An 18536-nucleotide genomic window follows, 5' to 3' on the forward strand; every position below is an offset into this window, starting at 1 on the left:
CCGTAGAGTTACTGCACCGATCCAAGAGCTACATTTCAGTCTGGGCACTGATTAACGAACGGGAGGATACTCGCTTCACACGGTGGGGCCAGGAACTACTAGGCATGGTTAGGACTTTTGCGTGCTGGAAGCCACATTCATTAGGCAACAAGAAGTAGCAATGCGGTAGGGTTTTGCTTGGAGGTTCTTTTTTTGGTTTCAGTTCAGTCGAGTTAGAAAGTCTGTGTGAAGTGCCTTTCTGGGGGACACACCAAACTGCCCCAGGGTGTGAGCAGACAACATTCGTAATTAGCGGAGGAGACAAAAAACATAGTTTCAAAAGTCATTATACTGGAATTTGCGTTAGGCTGTACGTTTCGAATGATTGTGAGTTGTTCTACCATATCTATCAGCCACAGTGTAAAACAAGACAAGCAACAAATGAATGACAGACAAGATTGCTAGTTCACCAACCAATCAGAAGTATCCATTATGGCTCATTTGCATGATTCCAGTGGAAAAGAGTATATATGTAGGCTTCCCGTCTCTGTTTTTTATCGCTTCATTCCGAATTCTTCAGACGCAAGTCCGTAGTCTACTGACAGGTAGGAACTGTTTCAATATTTCCTCAGCCAAACTTTGGAAAATGAGCATTGTGTGTAAGGGCAGCCGGTCTAGTAAATCTCATACACCAGGTACAAATATTTTCGCGATGTCACTTAGATTCGAACCGGGGTCTCCCTAGCCTGGAATCCATACCCTCGGTGGCTCTCCGATATCTATACGGCCCTTGGAGTGACCCCGCCCGCCAAGACAGCTTATCCCGCTCGGGGTGTTGTTTAGGCCTTGATTAAATTAGCTAGCCACCGTAGCGGCAAAACTACTGTGGCTGCGAAACTATATGGCAGCTAAGAAGATAATCTAACAGAAACGGGTCAATTTAGCAGACTGGGCCCGGTAAAACACACCTAAGCCGACCCGTAGAGACTGGTGACCAGGCTAGGGTCTCCCAGTTAACAGCTCCTATAGCTAGAAGCAGGAGCTCAACTGTGAAGCTGCTACCAGTTAAGCTACAGGGGCAGCTTTCATCTTACCTCGCTGGCCCGCAAAAAGTCAGTTTAATAAATCGATGATTAGAGTGGCCAAAAGTTATACGTGATGAAGGTCCTATATTAGCACCATCCAGCTATTACTAAAGACAGTGGAATGTTTCCAGGACCAAGGTTCTAGCCGCATTCATGTATGCGTGACCGTTGATTGTTGACTTCCATGGCAGTAGTTTTGCCCTCATTCAGGTATAGCCAGACACCGTGGATTGTTAACTCCCACGGCAGTGGATTTGCCCTCATTCAGGTATAGCCAGACACCGTAGATTATTGACTTCCACGGCGTGGTTTTTCCCTCATTCATGTATAGCCAGACACCGTAGATTTTTTACTTCCACGGCAGTGGTTTTGCCCTCATTCATGTATGGCCAGAGACCGTGGATTGTTGACTTCCACGGCAGTGGTTTTGCCCTCATCCAGCCCAGGTATAGCCAGGCACCGTGGATTTTTTACTTCCACGGCAGTGGTTTTGCCCTCATTCACGTATGGCCAGAGACCGTGGATTGTTGACTTCCACGGCGGTGGTTTTGCCCTCATTCATGTATAGCCAGACACCGTGGGTTTTTGCGATGTTACTTATACGCAGTGGCATCATTTGTTCATAAAGGACGGACTGGCCCCTGTGATAAGCATATATTCAAGTGCGGTATAATGGGCTCCGAGCCGTTCAGTTTCCTCTTCTTTGTAAGGGTGACGACGAATGGGACCTGTTCCGCGTTGAAATCCTATCAAACGTGCGACGCGAGGGACACTTCCAAACAGGAGCGCAGTGATTCTCTGGCCGCCTTGAAGATTTTTTCAAGAGTTCATAGAAGGGGGTGGCGATATTTTTATTGTACTGGAGGGACAGACGTTCCGTGCCAGACTGGAGGCCTGATATCATAGAAGGGGGGTGGCGAGATTTTTTTTTGTACCTGGAGGGAGGATCATGGAAACATTTCTTAACCCGACCCGCTAAATGTCGTACAGTCCCTTAGAATAAACTGGTTGTGTCGTGGTTTCCATACTAACTACAGATGTCTTAGGGACTAAATTCAAATCACTGCGTGCAGAGCAGGTGTTGCCGACGATCACAAATGCACGATAAGATGCGTACAAGACGAGCATTGGCAAACACCTGGCAAAAACCTGACAACCTCTCGTTAATTACTTGACTGATAACCAGTACCCATAATTGCTAACTGACATAATCGCTGCCCCAAAGCTACATGGTAATCTACAATCTACGGCAGTACAAACCATATGTTGCAAAAGTTTCACTTTAAATGAAAAGAGACCCGATTTTGTCTTAAAGTAAGTACGGAGAACACCGCTACCAAGGCTAAAGTGCACTCCATCATATCATAATGACTTAGAACATAAGAAATAGACTAGTAAAAGACTAATACACGAATGCGCATCTCTGCCATTATGTCGGAACGTGTCATCATGTTGGAATGTGCAATCATTTCCAAACGCCAAAACTTAGAAAATAGACTACTATAAGACCACTACCCTACAACCAATCAGCAGTATGCATCATTGCTCATTTACATAACTTAGGTGTGAGAGCTCTATTTTCCTCCCGTTGCCGATTCTTTGTCACTTAATTCCGCCAGGGTCTTGGGCACCCCTCTTGGGTCCGCAAATCACCTTGGGTAGGTGCCAAGCCAATTTTACCCTACAGGGACAGCATCATATACATACATATATATCCAAGCATACATTCATTCAAGCAAGCATTTGTAAGCATATATTCAAGCGTGTTATAATGGGGCCGAGCCATTCAATTTCCGGGCCAGACTGGAGGCCTGCCCGACATGCCACGCCCCCTCTCACACTTTGCCCTTGACGGGGTTGTCTGTGTGTCAAAATAATTTTTTTTTTACAGACAAGGACGACGTGGCACTGCACTCAAGTTTTTATAACTTGTATTAACAGTGCCACGCACAGATAACAACATACCCATGCATTTTTATCTTTATACACCTGGGCGAAGTGAGGAAACAGCAGTGGTGTCGGGGAGATTCAAACTCGGGACTTGGTTCCGAGTCGAACACCCTGCCGTTACGCCACACGACCCCTTCAAAATAAGTTGAAGGTTTACCGAGTCCGTGCGGTTGAAAACGTCCCACTTAACATCACTGTTCCTTTTCCCCTCAGTTGGAGCTGCACCATGAAGCTGTCTGTCTGCACGCTTGTGACGATGGTTGTCATCGCAATGCTGATTGACGACTCCGATGCGTGGTTTTGGCAAAGAAAGAAGTGCAAGCCGGCTCTTTGCAAATGCGAAAAGCCGAAAATCGCCAAATATTTCATTCGCAGTGGATGTAAAGTTTGCTGGTGCGAGCGTCCCCCGTATTGGAATTGTAAGTATTCCCACTGTTGATTCTCAAGGTTACAATTTCGAGTAGCGGTTATTCTGTTTGCATGCTTGCATGTTTGCATGCTTACCCGGTAAACTGCCTGATGGCGCAAGACGCCAGGTTTGTATTGTACAAGCTTTGTTTCCGGATAGACTTCTTTGATATATTTAAATAAGATATGGAAGAAAAGGTTGAAAAGAAACAACAGCTTGGGGCTTGGGTACAAGCTAAAAGGAAAGCTGGTCGATTGGAAAATAACTGGAGTGATTTGGGATGGTTTTGAAATACAGTACTTCATTTCTGCAGAAAGGCACGTTTGGAAGGGCTGATTTCCCCCATGGAATGCCCTCGGAAAAGTCCATTCTTGCACCGCGGTCAAAATCAAGAAATGTCCATTCTGGACTACAATGATTCTGGCTGAAAGTCACTTTGAGGGCAAAAGTAAGTCCGAAATGCTCCGGTTCAGGACGGGGTGTTTTTAGAACAATTCATTTTGCACGAGTAGATTGTGTCTGCATTAATATCTTTTCTCATGCCCGCCTTTCTATAGATAATGATAAGAAGCGAGGAGAAGAGCTTGAGGAAGAGGAGAGGTCGCTCCTGGATGGACTGGATCAGAAGCTGGACGCTCGGCAGTTGGAGGGTCTGGAGAAGGAGGTGAAGTCGCTCCTGGACGTCCTGAAGGTCAAGCTGGACGCTCGGGAGTTGGAGGGTCTGGAGGAGGAGGACTGTAAGAAATCTCACCTTTTGCTCCTTTTTACCTTCATGAAAAGTGTGGAGGTATTGTTATGGCCAGGTGTTTTTTTTTATGCCTCTGTCTCTTGCCATGGGTGTAACGTTACGGGAATTGTTTGTATTTGACTGTCCTTCACTCGAGACCTTCGTGCACAATACGAAATTGTTTATTTGTACACCCAAACGCGCAGGTAGGAAGTTGCTTCTACGTGTACTAGGATTTCATTCCTGGCCTCACCATAGAATGATTTTCCTATTTTCCTATCACTGATAGAGATGTCCTTATTTACAGACTCCCGGAGGCGACGCTAGCTCCTGTAACCTGCAACCGACCGGACGACCTGAAGACCGGAGTGTTCAGTGGCGTCAAAAGGGCAGGATCAAACGTTAGGTTGATGAATGAAACTCGTGAAAAAATGTAGTCTTGTAATGTTCCTTATCCATGTTTTGTTTTCTCTCGTTGATGTTGAGTACTTCTAATATCGCTTGCCTCGCACAAGAGACAATACAATATAAACAATCTGAAAAAACAGTTCTTTGCTTAAATGTCGAACAGTGGATATACACCTTGATACCCTAAATACCTTTGAACGACATAACAAGAATACTCTGTACACGGGAATTATTCAATAAAACCTACTGAAGAAAACTTGGGATTGAAATGGCCTTTGTTCGTATTTTTTTAGAGAACAGCATACATGGCATAGATAACCAGCTTTTCTACATTTCTACAATACCATCCAGTATAGTGTAGTAGCAAAGCAATACGGTTTTATAACTTTTAGCTACCACATAGGAAAAATACGCAATAATTGTCCTGACAGACTCTTTCACCTACTTGGGAAGCACGATCACAGCAAATGGGCATAGTCACAAGGAGATCATGAGAAGAATTGGGAAAGCCAGCTCAGCCTTTGGGAAAATACAAAAAGTGCTGAAGAATGGAGTGCTAAGTCTACAGAACAAATTAAGGATATATCAAGCAACAGTACTGTCAATACTGCTGTATGGGAGCGAAACATGGCAGATATACGCAGCAGACCAAAAGCGCCTGAATGCCTTCCACACAAGATGTCTAAGGAAAATACTGGGGATCTCATACAGAGATAGAATAACGAACAAAGAGGTTTACCACAGAACAAAGCAGAGAGAAGTGGCCGACATGGTAAGAGAGAGAAGACTAAGATGGCTAGGACATGTCCTGCGAATGGAAGAAAACAGAACAGCGAAGAAGATCTTGGAATGGAAGCCACACGGTGGACGAAGAAGTAGGGGAAGGCCAAGGCAAACGTGGAAAAAGACCTCCAAAGCATGGGAAGCTCCTGGCATAGAGCCAAAAGGGAAGCACAGAACCGAGGAAGGTGGAAAAGGACTGCCCGATGTGCCTCAAAGGCACGGGAGGAACTAAGGTGCTAATGTAAGGTCCTGTAAAAGTCAGCCATGCCCTCATGCGGAGAGTTCATGTCTTGCAAGGATTAATAGCTGCGGAGGCCCTGGCAGGGAGAACGCCACTAATGACGTCACGAGGCTCCGGTCCCCCCAGGCTACATCTCCAAGCAGATGTTAGATTCCGCAAAGTCGGAACGTTTCGGAATCAGGAGTCCAAATCGAGGGCGAACTGCCAAACAAACAAAAATTGGGCGACAGTCGTTCTAGTTCTGTAAGGAATGCTAGCCTCCTTCGCAGACTTCCTATGAACAGCGGTGTTTATATTGGGGGGGGGGGGTGTGCAAGGTTCTCTAAAGGGAGTTGTGTAGCCGAGCAAGGAGGTTTTATATAAAACCTCCTTGAGCCGAGGGACGCTGTTCATATCCAGTCTACTTCAAGTCGTCCCTCGGCTACACAACTCCCTTGGCTACACAACTCCCTTTAGACTTAGAGAACCTTGTCCCCCCCCCCCCAATATAAACATCGCTGTTCATAGGAAGTCTGCGAAGGAGGCTAAAGGGATGCATCCATTCCCCATGATCATCGTCCAAGGGGTTTTATTCATTTCAGCATGAGTATTTTTGTCTAAGCAGATCGGATGGAATGTAACGTTGTCTAAGGTCGTAACTTTGCCCAATTTTTTTGTACAGTACTGAATTTTAATAGCGAGGAGTGAGTTAGTTATAAGGCATGGGAAAGCACGATAGCCATTCTTTAAGGGACTGTACAATATTGTATTAAACGGGATGGGAGATTGTTATTGGGTATTGGGTATTGTGAATAAGTTGAAAATCGCGAATCAGCGCTTACCAACCCCGCCCTCCCCAGTCAACGCCATACATTCATTCGAGCAAGCATCTGTAAGCATATGTTCAAGCGTGTTATAATGTGCTAAGAGCCTTCAGTTTCTCTATTGTCTAGAGGTGACGACGAAGAGGTCTGCCTCGTTCTGAAATCCTATGAAACAGAAACCGAGGGCAATAGAACAGATGCGCCATCAGAAAAGAAAGTCAGACTACTAGAGCCTGCTAAAGAGGCTACAACGCTCCCTTCTCTTTTCATATGGTTCAGAATCAAACATGCGTCGAATTTATAGTCTCACTGGTGATCACGCATGCATTCCTCCGAGTGGGTACCTAAAAGAGTCCGGCCTAAAAATTAGATGGCTACAAAAAAAAGAATATTATTATCGATAAGAAGGTCACAATCTTCCCCCACCAACCTCTGCTTGGAGAGTATGTTGTATGACGAAATCCGTCCTTTTGTCAATGTCGACCCAAGGACTTGGTCGACCGAACCTTCACCGCACCCTCACCGATCCTAGAGGAAGAATCTCGATAGACCGGCCAGCTCTTTGTTCTGTTAGAGGTGACATCACCTCGGAACGGTCTGGTGCGCGCTTGTGACAATACCGAAAATTGTCGCCTGTAGAACAAAATCTACGCACCAAGTCGGACTCCCCGCGTAGATCCGTACGACTGAAGCTGACCATCACTGTTTCAAGGTAAGGGTCGCTAGAATGTGCTCATCAGTCAATAGATACGGGAGGGGGTAAGGTAAACAGCCTATAGGTATGTCCACCACGATAGCGACCCACGGTATGGTAGAAAGTACGCATGATGTTTTCAGTTGAAAATGTGGCGGGAACAATCTGCAAGACGCACATTTGAGCAAGACCAACCTGCATTCATTGGCGACACAAAGGCCAGAGAAGCAAATAACAACCGGTTCCGATTGGAATGATCGTAGCATTTGTCACAGCATTGCTTATCACTATGTTCTGAAGGTGTACGATCCACTGTCATTTTATTATTTTTTTTATGTCTCAAAGTTGTAGGAGCACCACGGCCAGCACCATACCGGCCACCAAAACCAGCATACCGGCCACCACCTCCGCCGCCGCAGAGACGGAGTCTCCAGGATGCCCGTGCTGAGCTGGCGGAACTGCTACGTGGAGCGGAGAGTGATTCCGCCCGGAATCTGATGGAGCCGTTTGAGAGGAGTGATGGCGATCTCGATGGTGCGTAGACATAGACTTCTTTAATCAATAGTTCAATTTCACAAGCACAAACAATACAATACAATTTCAAAATGTAAAGTTTGTTGTCAACTCCCAGACATAGGCTGAACTGTACATACCACAAAACACTTCGTTAGCAAAATCGCAATGATGGAGTCGATGCTCGGTGGGCGGGTTTGGGGCTTCTGTCGCACTCCTCTATTCCCTCAAGCAGGAACGATTTCATAAAGTCTTCATTTCACTTCTTATGTCTTTCGTTTACCCGTTACCTATGATTTTCGTATTTCACAGGCGACGCCTTCGAGAAGAAAGCGGCAGGTCCTTAGGAGGCTGCAGCTGAGCTGGATGAGAAGGTGGAGGAAGCGGAGGAAGATGCCACCTTGGGTCAGCTGGAGGAAAACTACGGTCCTGAAGAGTGAAGGTAAGGAGAACTCTTGAAACCCATGTACTGTTTTATAACACATCGGAGTTGACAGAATTTTCGTTCAACGAGGCGATGGAGCAGCCTGAGTGTCAGCCTAGTTAATCCCAGACTCAGTTCACAGGGGAGAGCCTGGAACTAACTAAGTAAAGTAAAGTATCAGTAACTAGGAAGACACTAGCGATGGCTAGCGATGGAGAACCACATGGAACTGTAACGTACAGGAGACGAACAACAAGAACAATACATTACACAGAATGCACAACGACCTAACAATCCATATTAATATAGGAAATAGACACAAAATTTATGTATACATAGGAAGAACTACGCGGCCTTTTCTGATTGAAATGATTGCCCAACTTTTCTTTATTCCTCAGGGACCCAGTGGCCCAGACTGCGGCAAAGTCTACAGGTAGAAGACCTGTACAAGCAGATTCTAAAAGCTTTAGTCTATTGATAGTACAGCAAACTGCCTTCCTAGCGAGGTGCCGTCGACGATAAGGTTCTAGCTTTGTTTTAGAAATTCGTTGTTAAGACAGAATAACCGACAGAAGTCCTACATTTTTCAATTTTCCGTCACCGATTAAAATAGGATATACGTTACTGCGTTTCTTCCACCGTAGTTCTTTTTTTCGTGTCATATCATTTTTTTTCAATTTTCCGTCACTGATTGAAATAGGATGTACGTTACTGAGGTTCCTTTTACTGGAGTTTCTTGTTTGTGTCTTCTAAAACTTAAACATTTTGTAAACATCAATGATCAATCTTGATAAATTTTCTTGTAATGTATTCTGCTTGTCTGCCTGTGCAAAAGGTAGGTGTGGAGAATAAAGGTTCTTCCCGAAACTGTTAACCTGGTGTTTGGATTGATTGATTGATTGATTGATTGACTGGCGGACTGTTTGATTGATTGATTGATTGATTGATTGATTGGTTCATCCATGCATTCATTCATTCATTTGTTTATTTGTTGAGATTTGCCACCTTCGTGAAAAGATTGACATAACAGGTGGCTAGGCTTTTTTAAGTTGTCAACCCAGAACCTAGACTGTAAGGTTTGAACCACTCAAACAGGGAAGGGTCCCTGCTCTTTTCGATCCGTGTGGCGGGAGTTTTAACGTTCTCCATTTGTGGCTCTCCTCAAACATGAGACCTTCAGCTTTACGTCCCGTCTGACAGAAGGTTTTCTAGCTTCTCAAGTTCTGACCCAAATAATGAATCGTGAGACAAAAAGGCAAGATACTGCAACGTCGTTTCAGACAGTGAATTTTAATTTACTAATCACTTGAAAGATCGAAAATAGAATAGTGCTGAGGATATATTTGTCGCTAATTTAGGAATGTTAGTCAACTCTGACCTCCAAGCAGACGTGCGGCGCCGGCCTGTCGTCCACTGTTGTGCAATTTCCTTTCGTCTCTCTGCCGATGCACGGTTTTCTGTTTACCTTAACGTTTGCTGCAAAAGGATGGGCAGCACAAGCCAGAACCCTACATCTGCTTGGATATACGTAAAGCCAGCCTAGCCAGGGAATTACTGGCGTATGTAGTTCATATCCTCTACAGGTTAGTAAGTACTATACTGTACATAAACAACAGCACTCTACAGCTGACCACAACTGAGTGGTGTCGCGAAATTGTCCTCGCTATTGCACGTGTGCTTTGATTGACCACTAAAACATTGCCACATTGGAAATCAGACATACTACTTAAACATCATGATAGCATAATGTACCGTATATACATATTCGATTTATACAATGCTGAGAGGAACTATTCTACAGAGCGGTCATTGGAAAGAGAGAACTTCTGAAGAGGCTACGTATGATTTCTGGAGTGAATACCTGATGCTAGAGAGATGGGTTTGGCATAATTTGAAACCTTAGCTCATGACTTACAATAAAGGAATCTACGCGGAGCTCATAATCAACACTACGCAGCACTAGATAAACGTTTCCACCCACAGGTCAGTCCAACATCACAGGTACGAGACGGTCTGTTTCCCCATCAGCGGCGGTAGCACGTCCTGTTACAAAAGTAGAAATTCGCACGCACGGCCTACTTCACAAAACCATTGACCTCCATCCACAGCTGCAAACACAGCCCAAAACCAACTCAGCGTGACAAACACACACACTCGGGAGGAATGTAAGGATGAAGTAACTGTCAAGCTCATGGACTTAAGAATGACTTACTGAAACGAATGCACTTTTTACAGATGGTTATGACTTGTGTTCTTACTCGTAATCTTACTCGGATGTACGCGTTTATTTACTTTGTAATGTAGATGATGTCAGCACAAGCTGAGGAAATGGAGGCTATCGGATACATGTTTATAATACAAGAGCGAGTTGAGAGGATGTAGGAGGGGGTTGAGAGGATGTAGGAGGGGTTGTGAGGATGTAGGAGGGGGTTGAGAGGATGTAGGAGGGGGTTGAGAGGATGTAGGAGGGGGTTGTGAGGATGTAGAAGGGGTTGTGAGGATGTAGAAGGGGGTTGAGAGGATGTAGGAGGGGGTTGTGAGGATGTGGGAGGGGTTGTGAGGATGTAGAAGGGGTTGAGAGGATGTAGGAGGGGTTTGTGAGGATGTAGGAGGGGGTTGAGAGGATGTAGGAGGGGCTGAGAGGCTGTAGGAGGGGTTGTGAGGATGTAGGAGGGGTTGTGAGGATGTAAGAGGGGTTGAGAGGATGTAGGAGCGGGTTGTGAGGATGTAGGAGGGATTGTGAGGATGTAGGAGGGGTTGAGTAGATGTAGGAGGGGATTGTGAGGATGTAGGAGGGGTTGTGAGGATGTAGGAGGGGGTTGAGAGGATGTAGGAAGGGTTGAGAGGATGTAGGAGGGGTTGAGAGGATGTAGGAGCGGGTTGAGAGGATGTATGAGGGGTTGAGAGGACGTAGGAAGGGGTTTAGAGGATGTATGAGGGGGTTGAGAGGATGTAGGAGGGGGTTGAGAGGATGTAGGAGGGGTTGTGAGGATGTAGGAGGGGTTGTGAGGATGTAGGAGGGGTTGAGAGGATGTAGGAGCGGGTTGAGAGGATGTATGAGGGGTTGAGAGGATGTAGGAGGGGATTGAGAGGATGTAGGAGGGGGTTGAGAGGATGTAGGAGGGGTTGTGAGGATGTAGGAGGGGTTGTGAGGATGTAGGAGGGGTTAAGAGGCTGTAGAAGGGGGTTGAAAGGATGTAGGAAGGGGTTTAGAGGATGAAGGAGGGGTTGAGAAGATGTAGGAGGGGTAAAGAGGATGTAGGAGGGGTTAAGAGGATGAAGGAATGTGTTTAAAGGATGTAGGAAGGGATTTAGAGGCTGTAGGAGGGGTTGAAAAGATGTAGGATGGGGTTGAGAGGATGTAGGAGGGGTTGGGAAGGAGTAGGAGCACGGGTTTTGGTAAAGCGTTATTCTTAGCACATCCAGTGCGGCCCCTGCTGACGTCAGTTTACCAGTGCCGGCACCTTCCAACATTCCCCATGGTTACCGCCAGTATTGACATGTCTACTGAGCGGTCAGCACGTCCTCCCGTCAGCGGCCGTGGAGGCGTGACGTCATCACTTCCGCCGTTCCTGGCTGCGGCGCTGCGGGGCCTGCGCATGCGCGACTCGGTTCAGCTCGTCCTGTAGCTCCTGCTGAGCCACCAGAGCGTCCAGCTGCGCCTGCGCGAGAAATTGGGATGTGTCTATTAATGTCATCTGACTATGCCAACTGCATCCTGGAAAAAAACTAAGATATGATACTACAAAAGTTACTCGAGCAATTGGATATATTTTATAGACAGTCAGACGTCTCAGACAGCGTCCACTGACTTCTGCAGTTGCTTGAGTAACTTTTGTACTGTGTATTTCATTACCTGGACGTCTGACCTTCATCGACGTATCAAGATATAACAATTCATCTAACCCCATGTCACTGACATGCCTTGATTTACAATGTTGTAACCTACCGCTGATTCTATGAATATTTACAGTATGCCCATAGTATAAAAATGCTTCTTTTTCTCTTTTTCCCTTGATATGTGTTTCCTACTGCAGACAAAGATGTAAAGTAAGAATATGTTGGTCATTACAAACTTACCACAGTGTCGTCCTTGTTGCCACCGCTGCCGTCAGCTTGGACTTCGCTGCTGTCTGTGCTCTCGTTACTCTCATTTTTCTTTTCCTCCTCCTCTTCCTCCTCCTCCTCTCCTCCCCCTCTCCGCTGGATGTTGTTGATGTCTTCCCCGTTCGCTTTCTGGTCGCCGCTGGCCTCGTCGCTCTGGCTGGCTCCCTCGGCTGACTCGTAGTCTGGTGCTCCGTTCCCGCGCTCCTCCTCAGGAGACCCCTCCTCTTCCTCAGGTGACTCCTCCCCTCGCCGCTCCTCCACATCATCCCCGTCTCCTCTCCGCTCTTCATCTTCCTCCTCTTCGTTATCATCTGCCTCATCACTATCTTCTTCCTCGTCTCTTTTCTCCCCCTCATCCGCTTCTCCATCGTCATCTCTCTTCTCCCCCTCATCTTCTTCATCATTTTCATCTCTCTTATCATCCTCCTCATCTTCGTCTGAATCTTCATCTCTCTTATCATCCTCATCTTCGTCTGAATCTTCATCTATCTTATCATCATCATCATCAACGTCGTCGTCGTCGTCGTCCTCCTTCTTCTCCCCTTCATCTTCTTCTCCATCATCATCTGTCTTATCATCATCATCACCATCCTCATCGTCGTCATCTTCATCTCCTTCTTCTCTCTTATCACCATCATCATCGTCGTCGTCGTCATCATCATCTTCCCTCTTTTCCCCCTCATCTTCTTCCCCGTCATCATCCCTTAGTTTCAACTCCTCTGATTGCTTCTCTTCGTCCTCTTCCTGTGATTCCTCGTCGCTTCTCGTCTCTTCTTCTTCCTCTTCTTCTTCATCACCCTCCTCGTCACCGCGTTCATCTTCTTCTTCATCATCCTCATCATCATCGTCATCTCCTTCATCGTCATCCTCGTCTTCTTCATCGCCTCGACGATCGTCCTCTTCCTCACTTGGTTCCTCTTCTTCCCGTTTGTCATCCTCTTCATCTGACCTCGTCTCTTCATCTCCATTGCCCCCTGTTTCAAACAAAACATTTCATCAACATGCTGAAACACGCACAGGAACTCAATACCAAAGTTAATGACCATTCTTGGTAGGCATTGCATTACTTAAAAACAAAATTCACTTTCAGATAAACCATCGGGCAACTCCAGATTTGAAAAGCATAATCGGGCCACCGGAGACAGAGGCTGAAAACAGAGCGTGCTGGAAGTCTAAGGGCCACCCACGAAGGCCGTCAGATATGGGACATATCAGATACCAACCACATAATGAGAGGAATCAGGATGTTCTGACATCGAACTTAAAGCAAGAAATCACCTTCCTCTGCCTCGTCCCCAGCGTCTGCCTTGGCGTAGATCTGAAAGTCCTGTCGGGTCTGCTCGGGGGCATCGTCCTCCAGGTCATCGTTCCCCGCGAGGAACTCATCCTCTGCGCTGTCTGTAAAACACAGGGAAAGTGAAGGTAATATCGATCCATTTTAGCTCACGGAGGAGCTGTTCTTCCACTGGTTGTGACAGAGAAGACAGACGCTTTGTACATCAGTTACAGGTTCATTGTACTGGAGACTTTCCCCTAGATCATTTAGAGTACAATGGGCAGTAGACCACGGCTTATCGTCCCGTCCTAAGGACTGCAACCCTGTCCGGTAGCGTGCATGTCGGGTGAGTAACAACCGGGATCGAACTCCCGGCTTCTAGTTCCAGAGGCAAGGCCGCAAACCACTGGACTATGCGAGCTACCTCTCAGCTGAGGCCCGGTCACATACGTCCTGACATCGTCGTACGATTACAAACTTAGGGATGGTCGTGAATATGTCGAGCAGCTGTCTGGTTACGGACAGGGCTATCTTAGATCCTTGTCGGCGGCTGCTTTAGTCACGGTCTGCTTGGAAACTCTACGGCATCAAAATCGTACGACGACCCACGACGAATGTGAAAGAAGAATGAATTTCGGTACATCCCGACGTTTGTGTATAGGGCTGATGCATCACAAGAAACGGGTCTTTTAACTTCCACTGCTACGATGCTAATCAATACACCAGTCTGCCAATACATCGGAATCCATTGGTATTTTTGGTACAAACGCCAGTGGCTCTACGTATCTTACGTTAAACAATCTGATCTTGAACCAAAATGGTGCCGACCAAAATACTCTCCAACAAGAGAGCTCAGCGGAGTTGCTTACCTCTGTCCTCTACATCTTCTTCATCCGACCGCAGGTCCACCTGTCCGTCATCCCGGGTACTGGCGGCCAGCTCTGAAAAACAGCAGCAGCACCAAAATAACACCAATAACAACACCACGAGTACGTTGGCGAATGCCAGGTAAACAATATTTAAAGACAACTCAGCCTCTACAACTGGATAAGATTCGGAGATTACTTCTGGGCGTTTCGAATGACATCCACCACTCTTCTTCAGCGTCACTAGAATGAACTGGCAGAACACAGCAAGACTAGTACATGAGATGTAACAGGAGGAAACTGTTGAATGCTAACTCGTAAACATCGTATATGAAAGTAGGAGTGTGTGGAGTTCACAAATGATGGAGTTGAAACTTGCAAGGCCGCAGCTGTTTCATCAGCACAACCGGCCGTCTTAGGTCAGCTTCTCATACCGAGCGTTCTGCCTTATCATACGATGGGAGCATACATCAATTCATAATAAACTGTTTGCAAATAGCATAACAAAGCTGAGAATCAGTGCACATTGCTTAGAAGTTGAAAAGGGTCGACACCACAACACACCAGCCACTCAGAGATTGTGTCCCACATGTAATGGAGGTGTTGAAGATGAATTCCACTTTGTGATGAATTGTCCAACTTATAGCAAAGAGAGAGATATGCTTTTACAGAATATTACTACTAAGACAAACTTCACCCTATTTGGTACACAGAGCGATATTTTCTATGTACTGTTGTCATGTCCGACTCCTATATCCATGTACATAGGTCAATTTCTCCATAAATCATTCGAAAAGCGAGACAGAATTACCCATACATGACTATATATATAACAAATACACTAGTTTCGAAAATATTTTGTAATTAGAATTGTAGGATAGATTAGCCTTGTAGTATTGTTGATTTCATGCCATACATCGTACCATGTACGATTGTTGAGCAATAAAGTTCACTTCACTTCACTTCACTTCACTTCACTATGAAGTCTGAAGCAGCGAGGTTTGTTTTGCATGGATCAATGTTGGCGTGTGACCGTGCAATGCCGTTGTTTCTCATCATCAATGTGATTGGGGATGATTTCAGATAAAGAATGCTGCCCTATTATATTACATCAGCCCTCTGGTATGAGAATCTACCCCCAAAGATAATCCCCATCTTCTATTGTCCTTTTCTCTTCTGTAGCAATATCTTTATCCGGCTGGCCTATCTTTGCATCGTTATAGATGAAAAAAGCTGGGGGCAATGTTACCATGTTTGTGCTCAGGGTCTATGTAAGCCATGGTGGTACAGACATTACAGCTAGATATAATTCAGTTGTAACTTAGTTTGGCATCATTGGGCCAAACTAACTTAAACACCAGAGGTTTTGTCCATTCTGTCCAAATGAGATTGAAGATGAACGACACTTTATCCTAGATTGTCCACGATATCATGATAAGCGCTCAAAGCTGTTCAACCTTATTTCCGCTTGCTCAGCAGAATTTGATACATTCCAGTCTATAGATAAATTCAAATACATTCTAGGAGACAACCCTTACTGTGTACAAATAGGTAAATATATCAAAGAATGTTTAGATCTTAGAACTAGTAGTGAAAGTGATAGTTTAAACTCGACATGTTGAAGTATTCATATATTTGTTATACTTGTCGCTGTACTTTTGTTGTGTCAATAAAGATTTCTATTTATGTGGCGGAATGCCACTTGTAAGCCTGAAGGACAGCAATAACAGAGAGATGAGGACCCTTTAAGGAGGTAGAAGTGGACTTAGTTTTGAGAGTACTTTTTCATGGAAAACTAGAATGTGCTTTGCCGTTGTAGTGAGGAGAGAAAAGTTGACCGTTTTAATGAGAGGACACGACGAGCCCAGCCAGGCAGAAAACAAGTGTAGGACGCGGTTAGTAGAGAAGGGCAGGAGTTAGAAGGGACATGTGGTCTATTTAAACCATTGTCGTAAAATTATGAGTGGTTTAAGGAAGCATGATTTTATCAGTGAGGTAACATTCAACTGAAGTGTTTGATATGTCGATGGTGGTTAGACATCCAGGTAGAAAATAATGTCATACAAAATGAATAAATCAACACATCCTCTTAAGAGTCAGACGTTTCAGATAGCATCCACTATCTTTCATCGGTTTTACATGCAGCACACAATGCTCAGTCATCCTACAAGATGTTCTTAAAAAGTACGTGCAGAATTGCAGATTGTGGATTCTCATGTCCAAAAGTCATGCAAGTCAAACGTCTATGACAACACCGTGCAGTCCAGGGTCTAGGGGAAGGGAGATGTGTTAAAGGATCATGCGGACAAGATGTCTAGCAATAGGTGCTTGGGGTGGGGATGGGAGGGGGTATCATTGAGGAGAGGTTGAGTTTGTGGAGGGGTGTTGAGAGTGGTGGGTTGTGGAGGGGAATGGAGAGAGATGGGTTCGGCTGGGGTCTGAGGTGGATTTGGGAGGCATTGTGGAGAGGGTACGGTGAGGGGGTGTTTGTCCTAAATGCTGCCTGCCCGTCGCGCGCGTGTCCTCACCTGGCCGGCCCATGTTCTGCAGGAGCTCCTGGAGCACCTGGTGATCATGCTCCACCTGCCGCAGCATCGTCTGGATCGTCCCCATCACCTCCAGCTGACTCTTACCTACCAACACAACCGGTATGTTACTGGATCGTCCCCATCACCTCCAGCTGACTCTTACCTACCAACACAACCGGTATGTTACTGGATCGTCCCCATCACCTCCAGCTGACTCTTACCTACCAACACAACCGGTATGTTACTGGATGGTCCCCATCACTTCCAGCTGACTCTTACCTACCAACACAACCAGTATGTTACACTCACCTGTGGTGCGGCTACTTGCGATCTCATAACTAGTTGTATAATTTTTGATGTAATATAAGTGTAACTTACATGAATGATACTATTTGAAGTAGTATTCTGCTGATCATTTTCTATCCATCTAGCCATCAATTAAGTGTTTAAAGAAAATGAATGTCATGACAAAACAGGTGTTGCCACCTTTTAATTCTACGCCGCACATACCACAATCTAAACTTTTTTTGATATTTGACACTTGTCAGTTTGAGACCTGTCTGCAGCAGATGGCCCTACTTTACTTATCTTCCTGAAGGGGCAAAGCCCTGTGTCCCGACACCCCTATGTTAAGGTTTGGGTTAGGGTTAGGGTAAGGGTAAGGGTAAGGGTAAGGGTAAGGGTAAGGGTAAGGGTAAGGATTAGGGTTAGGGTTAGGGTTAGGGTTAGGGTTAGAGAGTGTTGAAAAATAGGGGTGTCGGAACAAAGGGGAGTAATCCTAACTGATACTCGTCAGGCCAGTGGCCTCACCTTTCTTGGCCTGTTCCACTGCTTTGAGCACCTCGTTGGCATCGGGGATGAGGTCCTCCTCCACGGCACCTAGCGACTTCAGCTGGTTCAGCAGCTTCTCGTTCTTCATCAGGTCAAAGATGCGGCCATCTGAAATACAAACAGGTAACGTTGGCATCAGGGTTTAAAACTGGGTGGTGGAAGGAAGGTCTTGAGGTGGGGTGGTGGTTGTACGGTACACTTCAGGTGCTGGGACTGCAGCTGTCTCGTTCTTCGACATTCCTCAGGGCAAAGGTCAAAGATGCAACCTTCTGGATGATGCGGTAAATAATGGCGCAAATGTCGTGTTAGCGATACTTGTAGATAGTGGTGCATAGTGGGGGTGTAGCTCAAAGTGTCGGATAATATACCGTTTGCGATATATTTATTTTCAGGCAATCCTTCCTAGAAACCGCACGTTGTTGCCAATGAACGACAAGACAAACACACATAACGGTAACATATATATATATATAGCACATAAAATCACGTGACGTAAGGAGGAACGTGCATAAGAAGTCACGTGATGTGACGTTAGACGCACCTTTAGCGATGATCTTCTCGCACTCCGGGTCGGCAGGTGTGGTGACCTTCCTGAGGTGAGAGGTCACCAGCTCCACGATACAGGCCGTCACCTGGGGAGGAGGACACACCTTTGTTAGAAAGTGAAAGTGTTATCGAACTAGTTTAGAAGAGCTAATCTTCCACTGGTCGTGACAGGGAAGACAGACGTTATGTACAGTATTTACAGGTTTATTTATATACACCGGGGAAATTCCCCTAGCTCTTTTCGATAAACACAATGAACAGCGGAGCAGAGCTTAACGTCCCGTCCTAAGGACTGCGACTTTTCCCAGTAGTGCGCATGACGGGTGAGCCAGCTGGGATTTGAACTCCTAAACTCTTGGTCCAGAT

At 45.8% G+C, this 18536-nt stretch overlaps 3 protein-coding genes across 5 annotated transcripts in view; 1 reads left to right on the forward strand and 2 right to left on the reverse strand.

Moving 5' to 3' along the window:
* The first annotated feature begins 450 nt into the window (after positions 1 to 450).
* LOC136434073 (uncharacterized) lies at positions 451 to 4814 on the forward strand. The gene is made up of 4 exons (XM_066426773.1): positions 451 to 584; positions 3228 to 3433; positions 3981 to 4160; positions 4458 to 4814. Exons 2-4 carry the CDS (start codon positions 3241 to 3243, stop codon positions 4475 to 4477), a joined length of 393 nt encoding a protein of 130 aa, XP_066282870.1. The 5' UTR covers positions 451 to 584; positions 3228 to 3240; the 3' UTR covers positions 4478 to 4814.
* A 5490-nt stretch (positions 4815 to 10304) lies between these two features.
* LOC136432084 (uncharacterized) lies at positions 10305 to 11497 on the reverse strand. Its single transcript, XM_066423104.1, has 2 exons — positions 11481 to 11497; positions 10305 to 11190 (listed from the first exon to the last, which is right to left on the reverse strand). The coding sequence occupies exons 1-2, from the start codon at positions 11495 to 11497 to the stop codon at positions 10305 to 10307; spliced, it is 903 nt and encodes a 300-aa protein (XP_066279201.1).
* LOC136434076 (uncharacterized) overlaps positions 11106 to 18536 on the reverse strand; it is a 31710-nt gene continuing 24279 nt past the window's right edge. The window contains exons 3-10 of one of the 3 annotated variants that reach the window (XM_066426776.1): positions 18166 to 18256; positions 17604 to 17732; positions 17056 to 17072; positions 16794 to 16881; positions 14269 to 14340; positions 13402 to 13521; positions 12097 to 13097; positions 11106 to 11678 (exon numbers count right to left, since the gene is read on the reverse strand). In XM_066426776.1, the coding sequence (XP_066282873.1) occupies positions 11574 to 11678; positions 12097 to 13097; positions 13402 to 13521; positions 14269 to 14340; positions 16794 to 16881; positions 17056 to 17072; positions 17604 to 17732; positions 18166 to 18256 (1623 nt within the window). In that variant the 3' untranslated portion in view covers positions 11106 to 11573. Of the gene's footprint in view, positions 11679 to 12096; positions 13098 to 13401; positions 13522 to 14268; positions 14341 to 16793; positions 16899 to 17055; positions 17073 to 17603; positions 17733 to 18165; positions 18257 to 18536 lie in introns of all 3 variants that reach the window. The other 2 variants (XM_066426774.1, XM_066426777.1) reach the window with 2 other exon arrangements.

The sequence above is a fragment of the Branchiostoma lanceolatum genome, chromosome 4, assembly GCF_035083965.1.
Source record: "Branchiostoma lanceolatum isolate klBraLanc5 chromosome 4, klBraLanc5.hap2, whole genome shotgun sequence".
Lineage (NCBI taxonomy): Eukaryota > Metazoa > Chordata > Leptocardii > Amphioxiformes > Branchiostomatidae > Branchiostoma > Branchiostoma lanceolatum.